A 24623-nucleotide genomic window follows, 5' to 3' on the forward strand; every position below is an offset into this window, starting at 1 on the left:
ATCATATGCTGAAAGATTAGAGAAGCTGGGCCTCTTTTCCGTGGAGAAGTGGAAGCTTAGAGGGGATATGATAGAGACTTACAAAATCATGAAGGGCATGGAGAAAGTAGAGAGGGACAGATTTTTCAAACTTTCGAAAACTACAAGAACGAGAGGGCATTCAGAAAAATTAAGAGGGGATAGATACAGAACCAATGCTAGGAAGTTCTTCTTCACCCAAAGGGTGGTGGACACCTGGAATGCGCTTCCAGAGGATGTGATACGACAGAGTATGCTACTGGGTTTCAAGAAGGGATTGGATGATTTCCTGAAGGAAAAGGGGATTGAACGGTACAGCTAGAGGATTACTATGCAAGTCTTGGACCTGATGGGCCGCCGCGTGAGCGGACTGTTGGGCGTGATGGACCTCTGGTCTGACCCAGTAGAGGCACTGCTTATGTTCTTATGCCGTTGTATTTTGGAGCAATTGTTGTCGCTTAAGGTCTTTCTCAGCAATGCAGCAGTAGTGAGAATTACAGTAGTCAAGGTAGGGGAGGAGGACTGCTTGGGCCACCGTCCTGAAGTTTGTCAGGCTCAAGGCCGATCTAATGGTCCTGAGCTGTCTTAGGTGCTGTCTTAGGTGGAAGAAGAACTTCTTGACCAGCGAGCTGAACTGGTCTCTCGTGGTTAGGTCTGAGTTGAGGATAACTTTTTGTCACCTGCTTAGCATTTGTGAACTGGTTTTCCCATTGTCAGGGACAGAAAGCTGGACACGATTCTCGGTCTGATTTAGGGGTCGGTCCTTTTAGTAAGGTGAGCTAACTGATTTAACGCATGATAATGATTAGTATGTGAAAAATAATAAAGACGCCAATTATGGGGTCCTTTTACTAAGTAAGCACTACCGCTGTTTATCTCAGCTTAATAAGGGTTACCAAGAGACATACTAAGGTATCCCAAGGTAAATTTGGCAATTTCTGCACACACACATTATATTACATTACATTACATTAGTGACTTATATTCCGCCTTTACCTTGCAGTTCTAAGCGGATTACAGTGTAAGGCAGCTAGACATATCCAGGAAGTTACAATTCAGGGGATGTATACAGATCAGGCGTAGAATAGAGGGGGATAGCTGGGGTTTTCTAGGAAGTTATAATTGGTTGATGCTTACATAATAGATGCCGGAAATTACAATTTAGGAGAAGGGTTTAGGCTTGGTTGCTTGTTAGTTTCGGTTGGGAGGTTGTATAGTTTTTTTGAAAAGTAGGGTTTTGATTTCCTTTCGGAATGATTTAAAGTCGATAGTTGTTGACAGCAAATTGGAGATTAAGGGGTCCATGTGCTAAAATATCATTTTTATTGCTTAAGAAGGAGGCGTGTTTAGGAGTGAAGAGTGGCCATGACACCTACAAAATGGATGGTAGGAAGAGCTCATGCAGTAATATTTTCAATATCTGCACACAAATTGCACAATAAGCACCTGGCTATTAATTCAGGAAACAGAAAAATCAGCCTATTTCTTGCCTTAAGGCCACTTTAACCATGGCTTTAGCAGAAGGACATCTATATTTGTCAGCAGGAAGCCTGAAGTCATAATGCCATTGTACAGAACCATGGTGAGTCCTCATCTGGAATACTGTGTACAATTCTGGAGGCCACATTACCGTAAAGATGTGCTCAGAATCGAGTCGGTTCAACGGATGGCCACCAGGAGGATCTCGGGGCTCAAAGGTCTCTCGTACGAGAAGAGACTAAACAAACTACAGCTTTACACTCTAGAAGAACGTAGGGAGAGGGGAGACATGATTGAGACATTTAAATACATCACAGGACGTATCGAGGTGGAAGATGATATCTTCTTTCTCAGGGGACCCTCTGCCACTAGAGGGCATCCGCTCAAACTCAGGGGTGGGAAATTTCATGGCGACATCAGGAAGTATTTCTTCACAGAAAGAGTGGTTGACCATTGGAATGAGCTTCCAGTGCAGGTGATCGAGGCCAGCAGCGTGCTGGACTTTAAGAATAAATGGGATACCTATGTGGGATCCCTACGAGGGTCGAACTGAAACATCGGTCACTAGGTATAGACTTAAGAGGATGAGTCAGCAGACTTGATGGGCTGATCGAGACCTGCATCGTGTTGGACTTTAAGAATAAATGGGATCCCTATAGGGGATCCCTAAGAGGGTCAATCTGAAGAAATAGTCACTAGGTATAGACTTAAGAGGAAGGGTCAGTAGGATGGGCAGACTTGATGGGCTATAGCCCTTTTCTGCCGTCATCTTCTATGTTTCTATATTCCTATAGGCCCATGTTCTATAAACAGCATCTTCAGTTAGAAGTTGATAGGTGCCCTGCCAGCATTTAAATTAAGTGGCAAAGCCATTTAAAAATTGTTTTAAAACGTAGGCGCCTAGATCACATTTACAAGCATGCCTTAGAACGCCTAAGGTTGAAGTAGACGCAATTCACATCAAACATAGGCTCTGGAAATGTACGCCTTGAAAGCCTTGGCCTACATGTCCAGCTCCTATGTGTGAGGTAGCTGCGATTCTGTAAACTGTGCCGTTGTGTGATTGATACACAATTGGCAGCTACCGATATCTGCACCATTTGTGCCACTAAGGGCCTGATTCTCAAAACGGCATCCTGATTGTAGGCGGCAGTAGGTGTCCTGTCGCCGTCTAAAGGACCAATCAGGACACATGTTAAAAAAAAACCCAACTGTTACAGCAAATGGTAGGCTTTTGACTCGTGCCTACGGAAGCACCTATTCATGGCTAGAGACGCTTAGGCATGGTTTACGCCGGAAGTGGCCTTAGGCGTCTGTAGGTGAGCTTAGGTGTGAGTCAGACATCTTAAATGTAGGTCTACATTTAAGGCATTTGTACAGAAAATAGACACGATTCTGGACACAGCGCCTACTGGGATTGACATGTTTTGCAGGCACCTACTGCAGCCAATGCTATTTCCAAAATCAGGCCCTAATTGGGGTTCAAGAAGGGATTGGATGATTTCCTGAAGGAAAAGGGGATAGAAGGGGATAGATAGAGGATTACTATACAGGTCCTGGACCTGATGGGCCACCGCGTGAGCGGACTGCTGGGCACGATGGACCTCTGGTCCGACCCAGCAGAGGCACTGCTTATGTTCTTATGTTCTTTAAGTTAGTGAACCTCAGTAAAAGGACCTCTTAGTGTGCCTTTTCTTATTAACCGATTGTATTGAGAAAGGGAGATGATATGGAATACGATACAATACAACTTCTTCTTGCTGTGAGCCACAATGATTCCCTGTCGAGAATTGCGGAATATAAGGACTACATTCTACATTAGAAGTGACTACATTAGAAGTGAGCAGATTTAACATAGATAATTCAGGGTTGGAGGGAGTAATAAATGGGAAGCATTAGACCATGGATAGTATTCGTAAAAGGTATAGCTTTAGTCTTTTCCCGAAAAGACTGTGGGAGCCTGAGTTGGTAGACTGTTCCAGATGTATGGTCCAAGGAACTTGAAAGTGAAGTTAAACATCTTTTTTCCAGCGTATTCATTGAGAAAATGGGAAAGGTATCGTAAATCGTTGTTTAAGTCTTGAATTGAGGAAAGTATACATAAAAAAGAGGAAAGCTAACTAAGCTATGCTATCATAAATATAACAGGAATCCTAAGGAAAATAATTGCCTGTGTCTTTCCTGTATCATAACCAGCAACACTTGGCCTGAGAAATCGCTTCATGGCACATTACCAGATCATCTAAGCTCATGTCATCATTAGAACTCAAGTATAAAATAATTATAAGCTTTGCATATAAACTATAATTAAGAATCATTTCTTCTTCGCTTGAGTGCTAACTTGCTTTTATCTGCAGTAGAGGTGAATAGGAAGATCAATGACTAAACGAATCAGTTTGAACTGGTGCAGTGCAGCATCCATTCAAGTTTTGCATAACTTCTGATGAAGGAGCTCAAACAATTACTGACTCTTCACTAGTTGCAGCAATGCAGTACAACCAAGGATCGATATTCATCAGGATGGCCAATACAGAAATTTCACTATCAGGATACTTAGTTCAAGCCGACAGCTTAAAAATCCTGACACTTCACAATTTAGACCAGCGGTCTCAAACTCATGGCCCATGGGCCGTGTGTGGCCCCCATGTGCTATTTTGTGGCCTGCAATCTTGTACCCGATCTCGCACTCTGGGCAGAAAGAGAGAAAGAGAGAAAGACTTGCAACTTCCTGCAGCTGTTGTGAATGCCAGGACTCCTGCCTTCGCCTATCCAGCAGATACGCCTATCCCAGCATACGTGACGACTGCAGGAAGTTGCAAGTCAGCTGACGCTGATGCTGACTGCAAAATACAGGTATTACTGGACAGGGGAGAAGGGGTACTGCTGGACAAGGGGAGCAGGGAAGGGAGAAGAGGTTCTGATGGACAAGGGGAGCAGGGAAGGGAGAAGGGGGTACTGCTGAAGAAGGGAAGCAGGAAAGGGAGAAGGGGTTTTGCTGGACAAGGGGAGCAGGGAAGGGAGAAGGGGTTCTGCTGGACAGGAGGAAGGTAAAAGGAAGGGAGAAAAGGTGCTGCTGGACCTGGCAGAAAAGGAGGGAAAGGAAAGGTGCTACACACTGGAGGGGAGGGTGAGATGCTGCATGGGGAGAGAGCATGTTGTGTTGGGGGGTGGGAAGGAGGGATGCCACTGAGGGAAGAGGCAAGGACAGAGAGAGAAAGCATTCAGGAAGCAGAAAGTGTTGGACTCATGGAGAGGGCAAGATGGATGGGGAGGACAGAAAGGAGGGAAGGAGAAATGTTACACTGGGGAAAGGGGAGAGTGCAGAGAGTGAAAAGTTGGACTCATGAAGGGAGAGAGAGAGATATGTTGTTTCGTTGGAAGGAGGACCAGAGGAGAAGCATGCAGGAGGAAAGAGAAAAAATGTTGGACTGGTGGAAAGGAGGGAGAAATATTGGACTGGGAGGGGGGTCAGAAAGGAGAAAGGGAAGGGAGATGGACTGCAGGGGGCAGAGTGGGATAGAGAAATGTTACACTGGGGGGGGAGGAGAGAATTGTCAGCCCATGGAAATAGGGAGGGAAGGAGAGAGAGATAGGAAGGGTAGGTAAGACATGGATAAGTAGATTTTGAGAAGAAAGCAGAAAAATGGAAAAATTGAATGTTACGTGAATGCCAAAGATGGGTGCAAGGCAGGAAGTGAAGACGGAGAGAAAAACAGTCAATGGACATGAAGGCCCTGGAAACACAGTTAATAGCACAGAAAAATAAAGTTACGAGACAACAAAGGTAGGGAAAATGATTTTATTTTCTATACAGTAATTGAAATGTGCCAGTTCTGAGAAAGAAAAGATGTTAAACTTTAACTGTGAGGGCTGCAGAAAAAATAGTTAATGTCTTATTAAAGAATGGCAATTTAGCATGAGGTAAAACTCTTTATAGTTTATAAGACATTAACTATTTTTTTTCTGCGGCCCTCCAAGTCCTACAAATCCAAAATGTAGCCTGCAAAGGGTTTGAGTTTGAGACCTCTGGTTTAGACAAACACATCAGCCCCATTTTAGATAAAAATCAGAATTAAGACGTCCTGGTCAGAACAAATGTCAAATTTAGGAAAGGATCTGCCGACAGAGGTTTTTTTTTCTAAAATACAGGCAGGAATGCACATGCATGATCTAGTTACATGTGGCAGGTGTAAACGTGTTTCAATTGACAATGTTTAAAATATCAATAGATAGCAGCTAGACAATATGCATGACTAAGGATCAGCACTAGCAACCAGACATGTTTTGGAAATGCCGACACTTAGAAGTGTAAGTGGGCCGTTTTGGAAACCTAAATGGTCCAAGTACAGAGCCTCAATGAACTTTCCAGAAACAGAAAAACACCTAGACATTTTTACTGTTTGATTATGGCTTTGGGACGGCCATTTTTTTAATGGCTTTTTTGAAAATGTCCTTCATAGCATGGAAAGATGCACACGCAAGTTATAAAGAGCAATGCGTCACTTAGGGCTCCTTTTACTAACCGCTGCTAGAGGTTTTTAATGCAAGTCAGCGAGGCAAATGCTCTGATGCTCTTAGAAATCCTATGAGCATCGGAGCGTTTACCTTGCTGGCCCGCGCATAAAGCCTGTAGTTCTATTCAATAAAACCCAGCATTAATTGTTAAGTTAGTTCCTAATTGTTAACAACTGATATTTGCCTATAATTGGCCCTAATATCACCAGTAATTCTACAGACTGGAGTATAGGCAGGTCAGGGGCATACCTAGCACCTAGTTACCTGACTGACAGCGGTTTGGTGCAACATTCACACCAGCCTAGGTGCTTATGCCTAAAATCAGGGACATAATTCCAGACATGTTAAAATTGGATAATGGCAATTACATGCAGAATTGCTAATACAGAATTTTATGCTGTAGAAGATGACCCCCAATGAGCTCAATTCCCTTGGCATGTAGGGGACATGGAGTTAAAAACATTTTGCAGCATCTTTCAGCAGGACAGTTTCATCTGTTTGATATTTCAGTAATGCAAGTTTACTTCATAGGGAAGGAAATTGTGTCTAACTGCGTGCAGGTAATATAATCAGAGCTCACTAGACCTTCTGTTTACGTTCAAGGAGAGACTTACATTTTTGGAACAGGAAGGATTGTGTTGTCCCCCATGGCAATGCTTCCCTCGCTATCCATGCTGTAGCCACTGCCAAAACTGCTGGCAGATGAGGTGGTTGAGACGGTGGATTCTGCAGCACGGTGCGTTGTAGGCCTTGCTGTAGGGAGGGAAATATGTGTCACCAAAATCTTTGCATGAAATGAACCACTTGGGAGAGCATTGCATCTCATCTTAAGAACCTGTTGAAGATCCACTGAAAGCATTTCTTCATTCCAGACAGAAGTACAGCTAGAATCTGATTAATAATCAGTACAATGGGATATTTATACAAGTTAACATAGTGATACACATCTGATCACAGTTCAAGCATACGTATAAGGCTTTAAAAGTGGGGTAGAGGGTAATGGGATTTGATATACTGCCTTTCTGTGGTACAATCAAAGCACTTTGCATTTATTACACGCAGGTGCTTTCTCTGTCCATGGTGGGATCACAATCAGAATTTTTGTGTCTGAGACATTGGAGGGTTAAGTAACTTGTCCAGGGTCCCAAGGAGCTATTTTTTCCTTTTTTTTTTTTTTTTTAGCTATATAATGACTCATATAAGATGATGGAGAAAATCTGGCTTTCTAGTTAAGCTTAATGATGATCTGAATTCCTACCATAATGCTTAGAGCAGTGTATCACAGCACACCATTGTACCTCCTGAGATTTCAGGCGTGACGCGATACACTGGTGAGGAGGAGAATCATCCACGCCAGCTGACTGCCTGCAGAACGTGACTCTCGTGGCGATAGGCATGTCCTGTAGGCAGTCAGTTGGCGCAGATGACGCTCCTCCTCTCCCCGCACCTCCCGGATCCCTCCACCGAAGCGAGTCATGACCAGATGGGCCTCCGTGCATGCGTGGATGGCGACGCAGTGCATTTCCGGGTGCTTTCTGGCTGGGGTACTGGATTTAGTGTGCATAACCAAGGACGGGAACCATGAATAAATTGGGAGCTGATAAAGTCTGTGGTTGAGGAGCCAAGCACCCAGTGAGGGTCTCACATTTGATAAGTGAGGAGGACAGAGATTTAGGGTGAAGGTTGTATTCACAGTGGCCCCTCTATCAAAATAACTCGTCAAGGGCTCATCGGTTTTCTAACATCTGAGGAACATATTTTTAAAATAAGATGTTAAGCGCTCTATTTTTTTTTAAATATACCCCCCTTTTACTAAACCCCAATAGCGGTTATTAGCGCAGGGAGCCGCATTGAATGCTCCGCGCTGTTCCCGACACTCACACCCCATCCTATACTAACGTGTAGCATGGGTTTTAGCGCCGGCAGCGGTGGTAACTGCTCCGACGCTCATTGGAATTCTATGAGCATCGGAGCAGTTGTTGCCGCTGCTGGCGCTAAAACCCACGCCACACAATAGTAAAAGAGAGGGATTAGAGTTCCTATGAGCGTCAGGAGCAGCGCGGAGCATTCAGCACGGCTCCCTGCGCTAATAACCGCTATTGTGGTTTAGTAAAAGGTGGGAGATAGTTAATTCCAGGCACTTGCTGAATCAATGAGCCAATTTGTGAGAATTGCCCACTCAGTTCATAGGGCTCTTCAATAGACCATGCCCACTGTCTGGAAATTGCAACCATGGTTGTGCCGGTTGGCCATCTCCACTGCTCGCTGCTGCTGCCATGACTATGTCCAAGTCAGGAGTGAATTGCTCTGATGACATCGTCATGCCAATATTTGTACATTGTTAAAGGTCTGACATTCAGGGCTCTGGGCTTATAAGATCAACACAACAGATCAACTCTTCCGCGGGATCCTTTTCTCTATTTTCATATGAATAGTACAAGTGGTGATTGACTTTAAAAAAGACCTTTCTCTTCTTAAGTAATATGTAAAAACAAAATAAAAATACAACAGGAAAAAAATCATACCTTTTTTTATTGGACTAACAATGTAGTTTCTGAGCCGTTTCAAAGGTAAGGAGAGTGTGGTGTATTGGTTAGAACTACAGCCTCCGCCTCCTGAGGTTGTGGGTTCAAACCCTGTGCTGCTCCCTGTGACCCTCAGCGAATCACTTAATTCTTCATTAGATAGATTTTGAGCCCATCAGGACAGAGAGGGAAAAAAGCCCCAATCCCTTTCCCTTTAAAAGCTAATCAAGGTATTGTTTTGGTTTTCTTTATGCTTTGCTTTATTTATTTCTACCTACGTATTACCTGGAAGACTAACACGGCCACCAAACCTTTTCTTCTTAAGTATTAACTTTCCTTAAGATTATTCAGATGAAAATGAGAACAGTATTAACGATACTGCACAATGTTTTCAAGGCCATTTGCAGAGTTTAAAAGTATCAATCATTTTGAGACTTGCTGAAGCGATAAGGAAGTGCAGTCTTTGTCCCAATGATCTCAGTTTGCAGATTGTTCCCAGTAATTAAGAAAGTACCATTGAAACATCTATTCTTTTGTTTTCACTCTATTTTCCACGGTTATATCTCCATTTCAGACATGATAGATTCTCTCACCAGCTGTGAGCTAGAGAAAAAAATGACTTGGGTGTTATTTTTTTCCCAGCAGTAGTTACTGCAGTCTTGGCATCCATGTTCTCTCCTTTCTCAAGCTTAAATGAACTCAAACCTCACTAGGCAGGATAATTCAAAAGGAAATGAAAATGCTAAAAGAAAGTAAAGTGGTGAAACCAGAGTCCATAATTTAAGGTGAGGTTAGGAAATGTTTCTTTACGGAGAGGGTGGTTGATGCATAGAATGCGCTCCCAAGGGTGCTGGTGGAGAAGAAAACGGTGACAGAGTTCAAACAAGCGTGGGATGAACACAGAGGATCTCGAATCAGAAAATAATGGGTATACATTGAAGGAACTAAGGGCAGTACTGGGCAGACTTGCATGGCCTGTGTCCCGTACATGGACATTCAGTTGAGGATGGACTGGAGTGGGCTTCGATGGCTGGGATGGTTTAGATGGCCTGGAGTGAGCTTCGATGGAGACTCCAGTAGATGGAACCTAAGCACACTACCAGGCAGGGCTCTGGGTTTCTGGCCCAGAAATATCTAAGAAAAAGGACCATTTAAATGAAATGATGAATTTATGGAGCATGTACGGTTGGGCAGACTGGATGGACCATTCAAGTCTTTATCTGCCTTCACTTACTATGTTTCTATGTACCTTAGCATAAAAATCTACAGCCCAAACACAAGCCATGCAATAATGTAATTCCTTTAGCTCTAGAAGTGCCTCTTGCCTAATTCTTTACCCCATGCTTAAGCATGAGGCAGGTTTTTACTTTGGAAGTACTGACACCTCTCATCTCTTCTTCAGGTAAACCCTATCCGGTCAAAATTTTAATGATGTCACAAATTGTAAAATAATCCTTTTCACACATGGTTTATCTTATTGCTGTGGAATTAATATTATATGCATTGTTTTTAATTTAGAGTTGTGGGATTTGAAGATCTATCTCTTCACTGGAAATGGATTGTTGTGATTTTGTCTGTGGGGAGGGGGATAGAGGTTAAGCAAAAATTAGGGGTAGGAATTTTTCTTTAATTGGGTGGGCTTAGATTTGAGTCTTGGTGGATTATCAGTTTATATGAGGCTAATATGCATGTTTTGCATCTCATTACTAGGTAACCCACAGAGTCCTAAATATTGTTGTGATAGGGTAAGTCAATCTGTGTGTTAGAGCACTTTAAATTGCATTATGGCTAGGGCAAATAACATGGCAAGTCCCTAATGCAGCTTGATAACTTCCCCTTTTAAAATTCTACATTCTGTCCCCAATTCTATAAAAAGCGCCTGCCATCAGATGCTAGCCCATCTAGGTGCCTAACTCCCCCCCCCCCCCTTTTACAAAACTGTAGCGTGGATTTTAGGGCCAGCCATGGAGATAACAGCTCCAATGCTCATACAATTCCTATGAACATTGTAGTTGTTACCACCATGGCTGCGCTAAAAACTGTGCTATGATTTTGTAAAGGGGGGGGGGTAATTTTTTAATTGGTTCAATCAGCAATGTTAATTGAAAAGCACCAATTTAAAACCAATTTAAAAAAATACTAATTTGCTGGTAGGCTTGATATAGGCATCTAGACTACGGTGCATTGGGAAAGGTAAGAGGCAAACCAGGAGAGGACAGATTTGCGAAATTCAAGCAAGGACAGAATATCAAGGAGTAAGCTGTGATTAATAGTATCAAAGGCAGCCGACAGGTCAAGAAGGATGAGGATCGAGTAAAGGCCCTTAGATCTGGCCATGAACAAGTCGCTGCAGACTTTGGTGAGGGCAGTGTCTGTCGAGTTGAACAGAAGCCCATGCAGTGATGGAGAACAGCCAGCTCGAGTAACTTGGATAGGAGCAGAAGAAGCTTCTAACTTTGAATGACCTGTCGTAAGGGCAGTTTTTCTTGCAACCTACCGAGTTGGTGTTGTTTATAGAATCAGGTCTTTTCAGCTGAAAATTCATGTGTTACGCGTATAAATCTATGTGTGTATCTTCCCAGTTTTGCATATTCAGATTCATTTAAATAGCCTGATTTTGCAGAGGGGTGGAACTTATAGAATCCTAGATATTACTCACATTCCTGCCACACTCAGATGCTCCAGCTCGAGACTCACCTAAATTTTAGTATTCTAGAATAGAGCTTAAGCATCCAAGATCCTCTATAGAATATGATTTTGCTGTGCTCACCCTAAGGACATCTAAGAGAAACACCCAGTTCTGATGGTGCCCTTTACAAGTTTAGATTTTTTAAGAAGCCCTATTACGAGAGAGCCCTCCTCTTATGGCATTCTTTGTCTACTCCCAATAGTAGAAACACATGCTTGAAGTGGCACATCAAATACTTATAGAGCACAAAACCAACTTTCTTATATTATATCAAAATTGTGCTCAGAGTTTGTGTAGTTGTCAGACCAAACGTCACTCTTTAATCATTGTGGCAAAACTCCATATATCAAAAAGACTTATCTGATCTGGGTCCCAGAGCCTTTTGCAATCAGCACAAGTATCAGATAACTCTTTTGTCCCAATGTTTGGTCTGACAACTACACAAACTCTGAGCACAGTTTTGATATAAGAAAGTTGGTTTCGTGCTCTATAAGTATTTTAGGTGCCACTTGTAGTTTAATCTCCTTGAAGTTGGCAGTTCAGTTTGGTACTTCCCTGTTCGTGTGGTACTCCCAATAGTATGCACTTGAGTGGGAGCACAGAGTGTGACTTTTCCTTACCATAAGTTCCCGATCTATTCATTCCCACATGGGACTTGGGTTGGCCACTGTTGGAAAAAAGGATATTGGGCTTGATAGACCTTTGGTCTATCCCAGTAGAGCAACTCTTATGTTCTTATGTTCTATTGGGTGCCATCAAGTGTGTCTTAGAATAAAGGTTATCTTTTTCTCAATTGTTAAAGAAAATTTATTTGTGTGAAATACAACATTAAAGCAATTATCCATTTTCTTTTGGATGCTCTGAAGATTTCCAAAGCTGAGGTTATGGCATAATAAGGAGACTCGGTTTTTAGCAAGCCAATGCAGTTGCCCACAACCCACGGTTTTAGAATTAGCAGATAAAACCTATGGTGATATAATATGTCCATCTAAAAGCTCTCGCAGCTTTCTGATGCCAATCAAATTTTGTCTTTATCCTTTATACAAACTGTGTCATAAAATAGATAATCAAATAGAATGAAATGTCAGATATAATAAAATCCATGATGGCAATTACTAGATGTATCTGACTGGAGTGCGTACATCGAGAAACGCACTGGACTGTCGCCTTTGCTCTTGTGTTTTTTTCATTATGGTTCCTGTATTTCCAGTTTGATATATAATAACACATGATACTAAATGTTTTCATGGGAGAATGAAATTATTCAGAATAGGCAAACAATATGTTCTACATCAAATACATCTGGATACCATATTTTGGGGGTTTTTCAAATGCTGTGCTGTACAGGCAGGTTTAACGGACAATACCATAGAACATTCTAGCTTTATCTTCTTCTCTGGTTAGTTGTCACTTTTAAAGTAATGCCAGTGAAATAATCTCAAGGATTAATTCTTCACAAAGCTGAGTCTTTTAGAAACAATGGAATGACAGATCTGGTTGTCTCGGACAACATGGCATATAAAACTCTATTAGAACAAGCAGGTTTCACGAGTCTGGAAGTGATCACGAAACCAACATGACGTGTGGCTGACAGAACTCAGTAATGAAGAAATGACTGGTTTTATTGCAGTTAACACACAGGATAAGGGGTTGATAGTCACCTGCAGAGTTGAGCAAAGTGTCAGAAGCCACTATACAGGTACATTACTTTCTCTAATGGGACCCGACTTGGGCTGTGATTTTGATGTGCCAGCCTGCATTAGAGGTCCACCACCATTTGAATGCACATGTATAAATAACAAACATTAAAAGAAACAACACAAATTACACTGAAGGTATTCGGAACACAACTACGCAAGTCAGCAACAAATTCATGACATGCCGAGTCCCCTTCAAGAAAGTAATATACACGTTGGATTCTTCATCAATACAGTTTTGCCACGTCACTACTGCTAGTGGTTTCTGACACTTTGGTCATCTCTGCTTCCTGTCTTTTCTGGTCATTTGTGTGGAGTTGTTTCTCTATTTTTTCGTGTGCCCAAAACAAAAACCATTAAAGCAAGGAAAGGAACTAATGACAGTGAGAAAAGATGAGCAGCGCAGGGCCATCAAGCTACCATGCTGAGGAACTTATATATGTCTCTTTTACTTGGTTGAAGGCGAAGCTGTTGGACGGCTGCTTCAGCAGCAGCGATGGCTGCCCCTGCGTCTTCCAGATGTGTCTGAGTGACACTGGTTTTGCTTTGGCTACGTGAGGGTCCATGAGAGCGAAGGTGCCCTTCGGAAGATGACTTCGAGCTGCCAGGACTGCTATGAGATTTTTCAATGGTGGGTACCTGCATGTCTGATAAATGAAAGATAAAGTCAACATTACGGGACTTTAGATGACAACATCCCCTCCCAGAAAAGCAGACAATACGGCTCTTTTGCATCTATGTAATGCCAGATGCTTCCAGATGAACAAAGCTCTCCAGGAATTATAATACAACGGGGTCACTAACGTAGAACTTGTGATCATTACTATCATTAGGGACCACCAACCTGGCTTCTCTTTCAATCTGACAACTGCCTTTTTCATCTGCAGACAATTGCTTATTTTTCCTATTGTCTACGAGGGTGAATTTATTTGTTCCAAACACTTACATCTTCAAAGTTTACATAATAAATATTGGTTTGTCTTCACCAAGCTGCTTCCTTTGTCGATAGGCTCCTGTACCATATCATTATGGTACAGGATATCTCTGGGCCAGCTTGATTTTTAACTGAAAAACATGTGAAATTGAGATTTCCATGGATCATCTAGGTAGACCAAGATGGAAACATTGCATTTCATACTGAACAGGGAACATCTGGCAAAATAACTACAAGGTCACAGGAAATTTGTCTACATTTGTTGGCGACTCACAGCAGGAGATTACTATTTATAAATTACAAATCTAAAAATTCTACAATAAAATTTACAATAAAAACTTTTCCAGTAGAAGTTTAAATACAAGAAAAAACCCCAAACACTTTACTAACGGGTATACTGAAAATCAAAATTAGAAAGAAAAATGGATTTTTAAAGGGATAAAACAAAGGAGGCCTAAATGACAAAATTTAAAACATAAGAGGAAGGGGAATGAGGAAAATTAATTAATCTAAACCACAAAAGGAGGAGGGAAGGTGTATAGGGAAGCAGACAATACAATATTCGAAGAGGTGCTGAAAAGTTCTCAACCCAACCAAGAAGAAGATGACGTGGATATGGTTCAAACAATGATGTGAAACAAGGTCAAAACAGAGAATTTTGTTCTGCAATTTGGCACTGAACAAAATCAGATCCAGTGGCAGAATTTAGGAAGTTGGCTGAGAGCTTTTCAGCACCCCCTCATAATATCTCTGTAACCACAAATCTCAATAGGAAAATAAGTTAAATTTAGGAAAAATTGCTTTAGTAAATAACCGCCCCCTCCTTTTACAAAACCATAGTGCGTTTTTTAGCACCAGCCAAGGTGGTTACAGCTCTGACGCTCATAGAATTCATATGAGCATTGGAGCTGTTACCACTGTGCCCGACACTAAAATCCATGCTATGGTTTTGTAAAAGTGTGTGTGGGGGGGTGGGGGGGGGAAAGCTTTATGTAAAGCTTTAAATGTTCTAAGTGATTTTTCTAAATGCAAGTGAAGAGACAGGGAGTTCCAAAGGGAGGGTGCTGAAAAGTTCTCAGCCGTGTTATCTTATTTGTAGAAACGAAATTCTATGTTTTGACCATATCCACGTCATTCTCTTCTTGGTTGGGCTGAGAACTTTTCATCACCCTCTCGTAAATAAAAAAAAATGTGATACTCAGTGTTTGCATTCACAGAGCTAACGGAGATAAGAAAATATTGAAAAGTATAAGTCTGTGTATTGACCCCTGGGACACTCCACGTTTTACTTCATGAATTACGGATGGCAATTTAGATTAAGGGACAAAAGTGAAAAAAATCTTTGGAGTCATTATTTGAAAAAATGAATCAGGCAAAATGTCTTAATCAGGCAGGAGAGGCTCCTGCGCAATTGAATCACGCTGGCCATCCGGACAATGTCCCCAGACCACCAAAGCACTAACCAGTCAGTGGTCATACAGCAGCAGAGTTGGACGTGCAAGCAGGTGGGCTTGGGAGTTAATGCTGGTGCCCGGATAGCTAACCAGACATGTTCAACCACATATAATGCTGTCCTAACACACCTGGGTGATATGATTTAGTAATTGCCAACAAGGCACAGGTGGCTTACGCCTACTCCTTATGGGGAATTTAGGAAACGCCTAAAAACATATCTGTTCCTGAAGTATCTAGGCAGCTGACCCGCACAACTCTTTCTCCACAATAATTGCTCCATAGAGCTGTTAATCACTAGCTTTTAACTCTGTTAAGTTTGCTTTTAATCATTGTAAACCGCATAGAACTTCACGGTCCTGCGGTATATAAAATGTTATTATTACTATCTAGATTAAGTTTCTCTAGAATGTCCTCTCTTTCTCGTTTCTTCTTCTTCTGTTGTTTTCTGCTTTTTGCAGGTTTTAATATTTTTTAAAATAAGCTTCTCTATTTCATAACCCTTTGAGACCTCACTGGTCTTTTCTTCAGATGTGGCAGCTGATTTCAGTTTAGCTCAAAACAATTTACATTCAGGTATGTTTCTGTCTCTGGAGGGCTTACATTGTACCGGAAAAGCGTTGGGATTTGAACCAGGCTTCCCGGATTCACTATCTGCTGTGCTAACCTTTAGGCTACTCTTCCACTCCTGGGGCCAAAAGATTTTATCTGCAGAAAGTTCAGCAAAAAGAAACTTATGTCCATCTTGATACCTTTGGAAGGGTCTGGGAAGATGCCGTGACTTCTGCTTTTGATGACTGATGGCTTTGGAGCTTGTGGGCCGCTCTGTCCTGAGTGAGACTTTCCATGATCAATGCTGTCACTTTGTTCTTTCAAAGGATACCACCGAGGGGCATTGTCAAGTTGAGAATTGTTAGATAAATCAATCAGCACCTGCAAAGAAAAATGCATAAATATTTTATACCACACCTCACACCTCACTCCTCCCCCCCGCCCCCCTTTATCAAGGTTTCAAGGTTTTATTAAAATTTGATTTAATTGCTTATCTAATTTCTAAGCGAGTTTACAATATATATATTAAAAAAAGAGCATGAACATAATAAAAATGCAATTAACAATACCATTAATACTTACAAAAAGAAAGCAGTTACAAAGAAACATCAACTAATAATTGGCATATTAAAAAGGGATAAATGAGACAGTCAGACGGGAGACAAAAGGAAATAGGATAGGAACGAAAGACAAATAAGGAAAAAAAAACAAAGGAAAAGGCTCATTGCTGCTTAATTCCTTAAGGGAGTTAAAAAGGATACTGTAAAATTGAAATGTTAAAAGCCATGTTAGTGTTTTTTTTAATTACAGACTGTGGCGATAAAAACCCTAACACTGCTTCATAAAAGAGGGCTTTATGTTTATGTTAATTAATTTTTTATATATCCGTTTTACTAAACAAATAGATCAAAGCAGTTAACAGTCAAAAGTAAAAGGAATGAGGAATGCCTTAGCCATAATAGGAAAGATTAACACATATGGCTGAAAGGTGCCCATCCATCAAACCCTGCCATTAAGTGTCAAATACCTGATCAAAGTGATCATCTTTGAGAGTTGCCTTAAAATAAGACCAAGAAAGTTCCCCCATATGTAAGGAGGGAGACCATTTATGAAAGTGTGCCAAAAAAAACCCCCACCTGATCGGCAGGTTGATTCATGTGTCTGTACATGGCCTTTTGGTGGAGGATGGGCTGGGGAGGGCATCAATGGCTGGGAGGGTAGAGTACGTTTTAATGGAGATTTTGCCAGTTGGAACCCAAGCACAGTACCGGGTAAAACTTTGGATTCTTGCCCAGAAATAGCTAAGAAGAAAAAATTAAAAAACTTTAAATTAAATCAGGTTGGGCAGACTGGATGGGCCATTCGGGTCTTTATTTGCCGTCATCTACTATGTTAGTATGTTACATAGCAGCCCTAGCTGTTGGAGGAAGCACTAAATTCTGAGTATCCATGAACGGAAAGACCTACCTACATTGACACCAATTCAGACAAATAGCTTGGTATCTCTACATGAACAACCTTGTGTGCCAAATACAAAAGCTTGAATGAAACATAAAGCCAAAGGAGTTAAGGAGTGGAAAGACGTGATCAATCTGGCACATACAACAGAGAAATCAGGCAGCCAGGTAGAAAGTGGAAGAAGGATCCAACTGAAAATAATTGTAAACAGTACAAGAAATGCCAAGTCAAATGTAAGGTGCTAATAAAGAAGGCAAAGAGAAACCTTGAAAAGAAGATTGCACTGGAAGCAAAAACACATAGAAAAATTTTGGGGGGGTATATTAAAAGCAAGAAGCTGGGAAAATAATCAGTTGAACCACTAGACAATTGAAGAGGGAAGACAAAGCCATAGTGGAGAGATTAACTGAATTATTTGGTTCAGTATTTACCAAGGAAGATGTGGTGGAGATACTAGGGCCAGAAAAGGTATTCAATGTTGAGAAGCAAGAGAAACGGAGAGAAATCTCTGTAACACTGGAAGATGTAATGGTGTAATGTGACAAACTGAACAGTAGCAAATTGCCTGGACCTGATAGTATACATCCCAAGAAGACTGGAGGTGGCCAACGCAATAGCAATTCTTAAAAAGGGTTCCAGAGCTGATTGGGGAAATTATAGACTGGCTTGTGCTGGGCAAAATGGTAGAGACTATTATAAAGAGCAAAATCACAGAGCTTATACAGAAACTATAATAATAGTATATGTACATAGATGGTATAAATAGTTAAGATATACATATATTTATCACATGTATTGTAACACCATTACCAAAGCTCGTGTATTGTAACACCTTTACTGAAGCTCATGCAGACTGCTCTGAATTGACTACCCAGTCATTAGTAACATTGAAACATGATGGCAAAAAAAGGCCAAATGGCCCATCCAGCCTGCCCATCCGCAGTAACCATTATCTCTTCCTCTCTCTAAGAGATCCCACCTACCTATCCCAGGCTTTCTTGAAATCAGACACAAACTTGATTCAAATACATCACAAGCTTGGATAAAATTCACTCACATCAACCTCATTCTTTGCTTTTGCCAGTGACTTTCCTTCTTCTCTTATTCTTGCTAACCTTCCTTATAGAAAGATCTGTTGCTGATTTTATAGCTCCCCTTAGTTTGGACCACAGATCCTCCACTGCTCCTTTTTCCTTCCAACCCTTCAGCACCTTCTTCAGGTGATGCCCCATTTTAACAGTCAGCATGCTTAAACTCCAGGATTTTGAGTTTTGTGCAGCCACATTCCGCTTTAGCCCGTACATCAAACCCAAAAAGTGTGATGACCACTATTGGCCAGATGGGCACCTACTGGGAAGGGGCAGGCCCGCCTCATTTTGATGGAGGCGGGCCTGCTGGCCAACTTTTCAGGTTAGTGGAGGGGGGTTAGGCGGGGGGGGGGGGGAAGGGTTGTATCTTCTGGCACGAATTGTTGGACTCCTTCCTGCCGCGATCTTTGGGGGGGATCTTTGGGCAGGAGGGGTAGGGCTCCTTCCTGCCGTGATCTCCATTGGGGGGGTCTTCAGGCAGGAGGGGTTGGGTTCATTCCTGCCGCGATTGTCGGGGTAGGGGTCTTCAGGCAGGAGGGGTTGGGCATCCTCCTGCTGCAATCACTGGGGGGGGGGGGACTGGCAGCCGTGGCCGCTATACTTATTTTGCTGGCCTACATTGTACTCATTTCCTGCTGGCCCAGGGAGACACGTACAGCAGCCTAGGTTTGCCTAAGGCTACGCCTAGCCTTAGGCAGACTTGTGGGCCTCCTTAGGCTCCCAGAGGTGTCCTCAATATAGGCGTCCCGATTGGCTGGATAGACAGCTGTAGGACGCCTACAGCTGCCTACAATCGGGACGCAGTTTGCAGAATCGGGGCCTTTGTCTCCATTTGTGAGCAAAAGATCTATCCTTATGGGTTCCATCACCATTTGTCTCAGCAGTGCACTTTGAAAAGCATCTACAGTCTTTTTGCTTTGTTCCAATTCTGTAGACAGGACCTTGCAATTTGTATGTAGAGCACACCCTCCTCCATTCCCAACTTTTGGATATCCCTATCTTTATCTAACTTCTCTGTTGTGTCAGAGATCTGTAGACAATGCCCACATGGATGGATGTTCCATCTTCTCTTTCTAAAATAATCCACATCGCTTCTTCTTCTCCCCAGGACCTCCTGCATCTCAGCCACTTTAAAGCTACCCCTCCACCTTTCTGAGCAGGGTATAGCTTGGTATGTTTGCATAATAATTGAACCATGTCTCCATGATACTAACAATATCCACATCTGCTTGTTGCAGGTTTCTGGGTCTCGCTGTGTCTTTGCGAAACCTGGAAACCTGTAACAAGCACAATGTCAGCTGCGGAAACCCTGAGAGAACAATATTGAAATCTGCCTGTAACAACAGGGCTTGGGAATCATGTAATTAAGCAAATCTTTCTGAGTAATGATACTCTGTACTTTAAAATGAAAAGCATGACTGAGCAAGCAGACTGATCTACATACGCAGAAAAAAAGTTCCTAATGCCTAACAGTAGGTGGCAGGAATGAGCAGTCATTGGAATGGCGGAGGTGAGGGAAGTCGGTCCAGAGCTGTAGGCAGCATTCAGGAGCTCCAGGTGACTTCATCACTTCTCACACATTGACAGCAACAATCTGTAGCTTTTAAACTTTTGTACTATTTATGGATCACTTCTTAAATCCAAGTTAGGCAATATTTAGACCTCAGCACCAGAGGAACAGCATCAGCTGTTGAATGTATGCTGCTGATTACATCTAACCTAATCTAATCTGACATTTGTAGCCCACTTAATCCCTAAAAATAGTCCAAGTGGTGTACAGTCATTTTCAAATGATAAAAATGGATTATTTCATAGAATTCATAATGCACAAATAAGTTAACTAACCATTGGTGAAATGTTTTCCAAATAAATAGATTTCAAACTTTTGCAAAAAGGAATATGAGAAGAGTGTTGTTTCATCGCCAGTGGCAATTTATTCCAATGACGAGCTGCTTGCTATGAAAAGGACATTTCTAATTTTTTTTTTTACAAATCCGTTTACAGGATGGAAAACCAAGTTCTTATCAGGTCAATGTTTGGTTGGTTCTTGACTAAAATGGAATAGGAACAAATTGAGTAATACATTGTAGAAACTTAAAGCAAAAAAGACAACTCTTGGTTATGAGGGGGTTCTGAAAAGTTCTCAGCACAAGCAACCAACTTCCTGAATTCTGATCATTATTTTGCCACTGTAGCTGAAATGAGTGTTATTTTATTTTGTTAAGTGCCAATTTGCAGAAGTGAAATTCTGTGTTTTGACCTTGTTTCAGATCATTGATTGACCCATATCCACATCATTATCTTCTTGGTTCAGTTGAGAACTTTTCAGCACCCCTCGTACATTTGTGTTTCCTCAGGATTGTGAGCATGTGTTGAGATTGGTTTTTCATCACAAAAATACAGAAGACTCGTATATAGGCCAAAAAAATCTGGATTTTTCTAGATTTCACTAAAACTACTCAAGAGAGAAGGAAGACATTTTGGATACTTAGACTGAAGATTCAAACTTTAGGAGTCCCTTTTCAATTGTGATATCCTTGCAGATGTATTTTTTTTCAACTGATATCTATAATAATAATATGCTAAGCGCACATGCGCACTCTTAAGCCGTGTTCCCTGAGATCTGATCTGTCGGGATGTGGCCACAAGAGTGCGCATGCGCGCTTACCACGCATCGGGCTTGAACACTTGAAATTACCTGCAAAGCAGCCACCTCAGCTACTCTCTCGAACCGCACCAGGTGGGGATCGAGAGAGGAGCCGAGGCGTCAGCTTTGAATTAAAAATGAACTTTGTCATCCCTTCCTTTTGTACTCTCCAGGGGGGGAGGCGCGAGGCTGCGGCGGACTTCCTCCCCCGGCTCTCCAACGGCGCACATCTGGGGCTGAGTCACCTGTCATGCTCGATACCAATGCTGATCTAGAGCTCAAAGCAGCCACCGCTACTCTCTCGAACCGTATCAGGCAGGGATCGAGAGAGGAGCCACGGCAGTGGCTTTGAATTAAAAAATGAACTTTGTCATCTGGAGCCGGCACCTGTCATGCTCGATGGCAATTTTTCCCCCTCCTCCCTCTCACCTCCTCACAGCGTTTAACTGAAAAGCGCTGCGCTGTGCTGCCACTGGCCTCACCGTCTTCTCTCCACTGCGGCCCGCCCTCTCACAACTTCCTGTTTCTGCTAGGATTGCCCACAGTGGAGAGAAGACACCGAGGCCAACCAACTGATCCCCACAGAAAATAAAGCTACAGAGGAAGTGACATCAGTAATGGTAACATGGAGTTGATGCTCTGATCAGTCTCACCTCTAATCTTTCCCTCCCCCTCATGCCAAAGTCTAATTTTACCAAATTTATGGCAATTCGGAAGTGGGGGGGAATACTGCTGCTACACAGGGAAAGGGGGGGAATGCTGTTGCTGCTACACAGAGAAGGAGGGAATGCTGCTGCTGTACAGGGAAGTGTGGGGGAATGCTGCTGCTGCACAGGGATGGGGAGAATGCTGTTGCTGCTACACAGAGAAGGGGGGGAATGCTGCTGTTGCTGCACAGGGAAGGGGGGGAGGGGAAAGGGGGCCAGGGAGCAATCTTGGTTTGCTTTGAGGGGGAGACATAAGGGGGCCATGGAGAGAGACAGAAAGATAGGCAGGCAGCGCATGAGAATGAAAGACAGACACACAGAAAGACAGCAGGCAGGGAGAGAGACAGAAAGAAAGAAACACAGACAGACAAAGGGGGCCAGGGAGAGAGACAGACGGAAAGAAAGACAGACAGTGAGAGGGGGAGAGACAAAAAAAGGAAGAAAGAGACAGGGGCAGGGAGAGAGACAGAAATAAAGAAAGACAGACAGACATATATTCTAGCACCCGTTAATATAACGGGCTTAAAGACTAGTATATATATATTGACCCAGATCAACTTCAGTTCTTTATTGAAACTGAAGAATTGGCACAGTAATAAAACTATAAAATCCATACATTCATGAATGCTGCAGTAACAATTATATTCTTCTAAAGAGAAAAGATTTCATAATTTATTTACTCTTGGGGGTTTTATGTTCTCTTTGATGTACCATTTTATCAATTTTTATAAATGCTTTTTACATCTAAATGCTTTTAAGTTGATGGATACTTTGACCATTTCTTTGTATTTTGGATGCAACATGAATTTTTTAACAATTTATATAGATATTTGTCCTCTATATTATGAGGGATTATATTATTGTATTATTAATGTGCGTGCTTATTTGTATATAGACTACTAAAACACCCTCAGTGTTGACCTGTATTAAAAAACTGGTGACTCTACAAGCAAAGATTCCACCTAGAAAAGCATCTCGTCCTTTTCCCACTTCTTTTGACTGCATTTTCAGTTCTTGGCCTAAGTTATCCTGCCCATGCTAGGTACAGGCAAAAAAGAGCAGTTCACAGTAGGATTGCTAATGATCCTCCCTCATCTAAGGGATGGGGTGGGCATCTGCTTGGGGGATCTCCGGGGGATCATTGTTGCCAGACAGGTTGGGTGGGGGAGCTCTCTTTCCAAGAGGGTAGGCACCTGGGGCAGTTCAGATTCAGGTGGTAGGAATTGAATGCCTTGCAGGGTGGCATCTGGAGAAGAACTGGTGCTGTAGAACACAGTGACTTGAGAGTGGAAGCATTGGTTTCATAAAACTGTGCCCTTCTCTGCTGGGCATGGGGGTCCCTTCCACAAGCAGTTCTCCATTTGTTTCATAAGAGACTTTGCATAGAATACAGTGGAGACGTAGCCTAATGCTTAACGCAGTGGACTGAGATCCTGGGAAACTGGGTTCAACTCCTACTGGTGACACTGGGCAAGGCACTTAACCCTCCATTAACCCAGGTCCAAAAATACCTTAGACTGCCAGCCCACTAGGGACAGAGAAGGTACCTGCATACAAATGTGTACAGTGCTGTGTACATCTAGTAGGCCCAACCTGTACATCTGAATTCCCCTCTCCACATCCTCAAAATGAAACTTTGCAGTTACTCTTCCAGGCCATCTCTTGTTTAAAATTTTTCCCCAGATGTTTCTAAATGGACGCAGCTGTATCGGAAAAAATTTCTAATGTTACGTCAATCTGTATTGGGGCTAGGAGATACCTTTCAGCTGCGCTTTCCATGTAAATGTTGTATTATTTATCAAGCAAATAGATATGTTTTTTATGAACCCGATCAATTACAGTTTTTCTTGGAGGGTAAAGCGGCTTCTGTATCCCTTCAGATGTCCACTGAAGTCACCAACCAGACCGTATAGTTAGTATACAATCATTTTGCTCTGTACTTATTATATGTATAATTTTGCTTATGTTATAATCAGCTATCCCTGATCTCTGTTTGATTCTCTCTCCCATAGTTGTGGACTGTTATCATGGTAATATATAAGTAATACTTAATATTTTATTTCCTATTGGGTATTATTATGTTTCTTTATCAAAGAATTTCTTTTGATGTAAAATAAAAAAAAAAAAAAAATTTTCCCCAGAGAATTCAATGTTTACGTTTGTTTCTTAGCGGAGGAAACTATTAATACTTACTTCACCAAGAAAGTCATTTGACGAGAATCTATCGTAATCCCATACGGTCACTTCCAGGGTTTTCTTCTTCAGCTATGAACAAAAAACCCAATTAGCCGATTGCCTTTCATATAATTCTTCTGACATGCACACAACTGGATACCTTATACATGCTGCTTGCCAAGCCATTTCTCTCACTGCATCAGTCTTGTTTTCAGAAAATTCATTGTGGTAAAGTTAAAATGCATTCATAGGACGGCTGACCTTGTTTCACACTCTGATGGTGCTCAGTCATGTTTTTGAAAGGTCTCAAATTTGCAACTCGGACACAAAGCAGTAACCAATAAGACTAACTGTTGCACAGCTAATACAGCGGACATTTTCCCAATATATTTTCCTCTCAAATTAGCTAAGTCAGGGCCTTGCCAGCCTTTGGAAATTGGCCAGTTTTGAATAGCAAAGTTTAATTACTGAAAATCTGAGTGGAGAAGTTGGGGGAGGGAGCAAGGGAAGGCCACCCTGAGGCACGGCACCTCTCCACACACCCCTTCCCTGCGCCCATATCTTTTTAAAATATTTTCTAGCAAGAGCAACTACTCTAGCCTGCCTCTCTCTGAAATCACTTCTGGGTTGCGGGGCCAGGAAGTGATGTCAGAGGAAAAGCCAATGCCAGCATGAGCAGCTGGAGAA

At 42.1% G+C, this 24623-nt stretch overlaps 1 protein-coding gene across 1 annotated transcript in view; it reads right to left on the reverse strand.

Moving 5' to 3' along the window:
* PCLO (piccolo presynaptic cytomatrix protein) overlaps positions 1–24623 on the reverse strand; it is a 283861-nt gene that overhangs the window by 29656 nt on the left and 229582 nt on the right. The window contains exons 20-23 of the mRNA XM_033958826.1: positions 23955–24026; positions 16062–16242; positions 13376–13570; positions 6627–6765 (exon numbers count right to left, since the gene is read on the reverse strand). Coding sequence (XP_033814717.1) covers positions 6627–6765; positions 13376–13570; positions 16062–16242; positions 23955–24026 — 587 coding nt within the window. The remainder of the gene's footprint in view (positions 1–6626; positions 6766–13375; positions 13571–16061; positions 16243–23954; positions 24027–24623) is intronic.

This window comes from Geotrypetes seraphini, chromosome 9, assembly GCF_902459505.1.
Source record: "Geotrypetes seraphini chromosome 9, aGeoSer1.1, whole genome shotgun sequence".
NCBI lineage: Eukaryota > Metazoa > Chordata > Amphibia > Gymnophiona > Dermophiidae > Geotrypetes > Geotrypetes seraphini.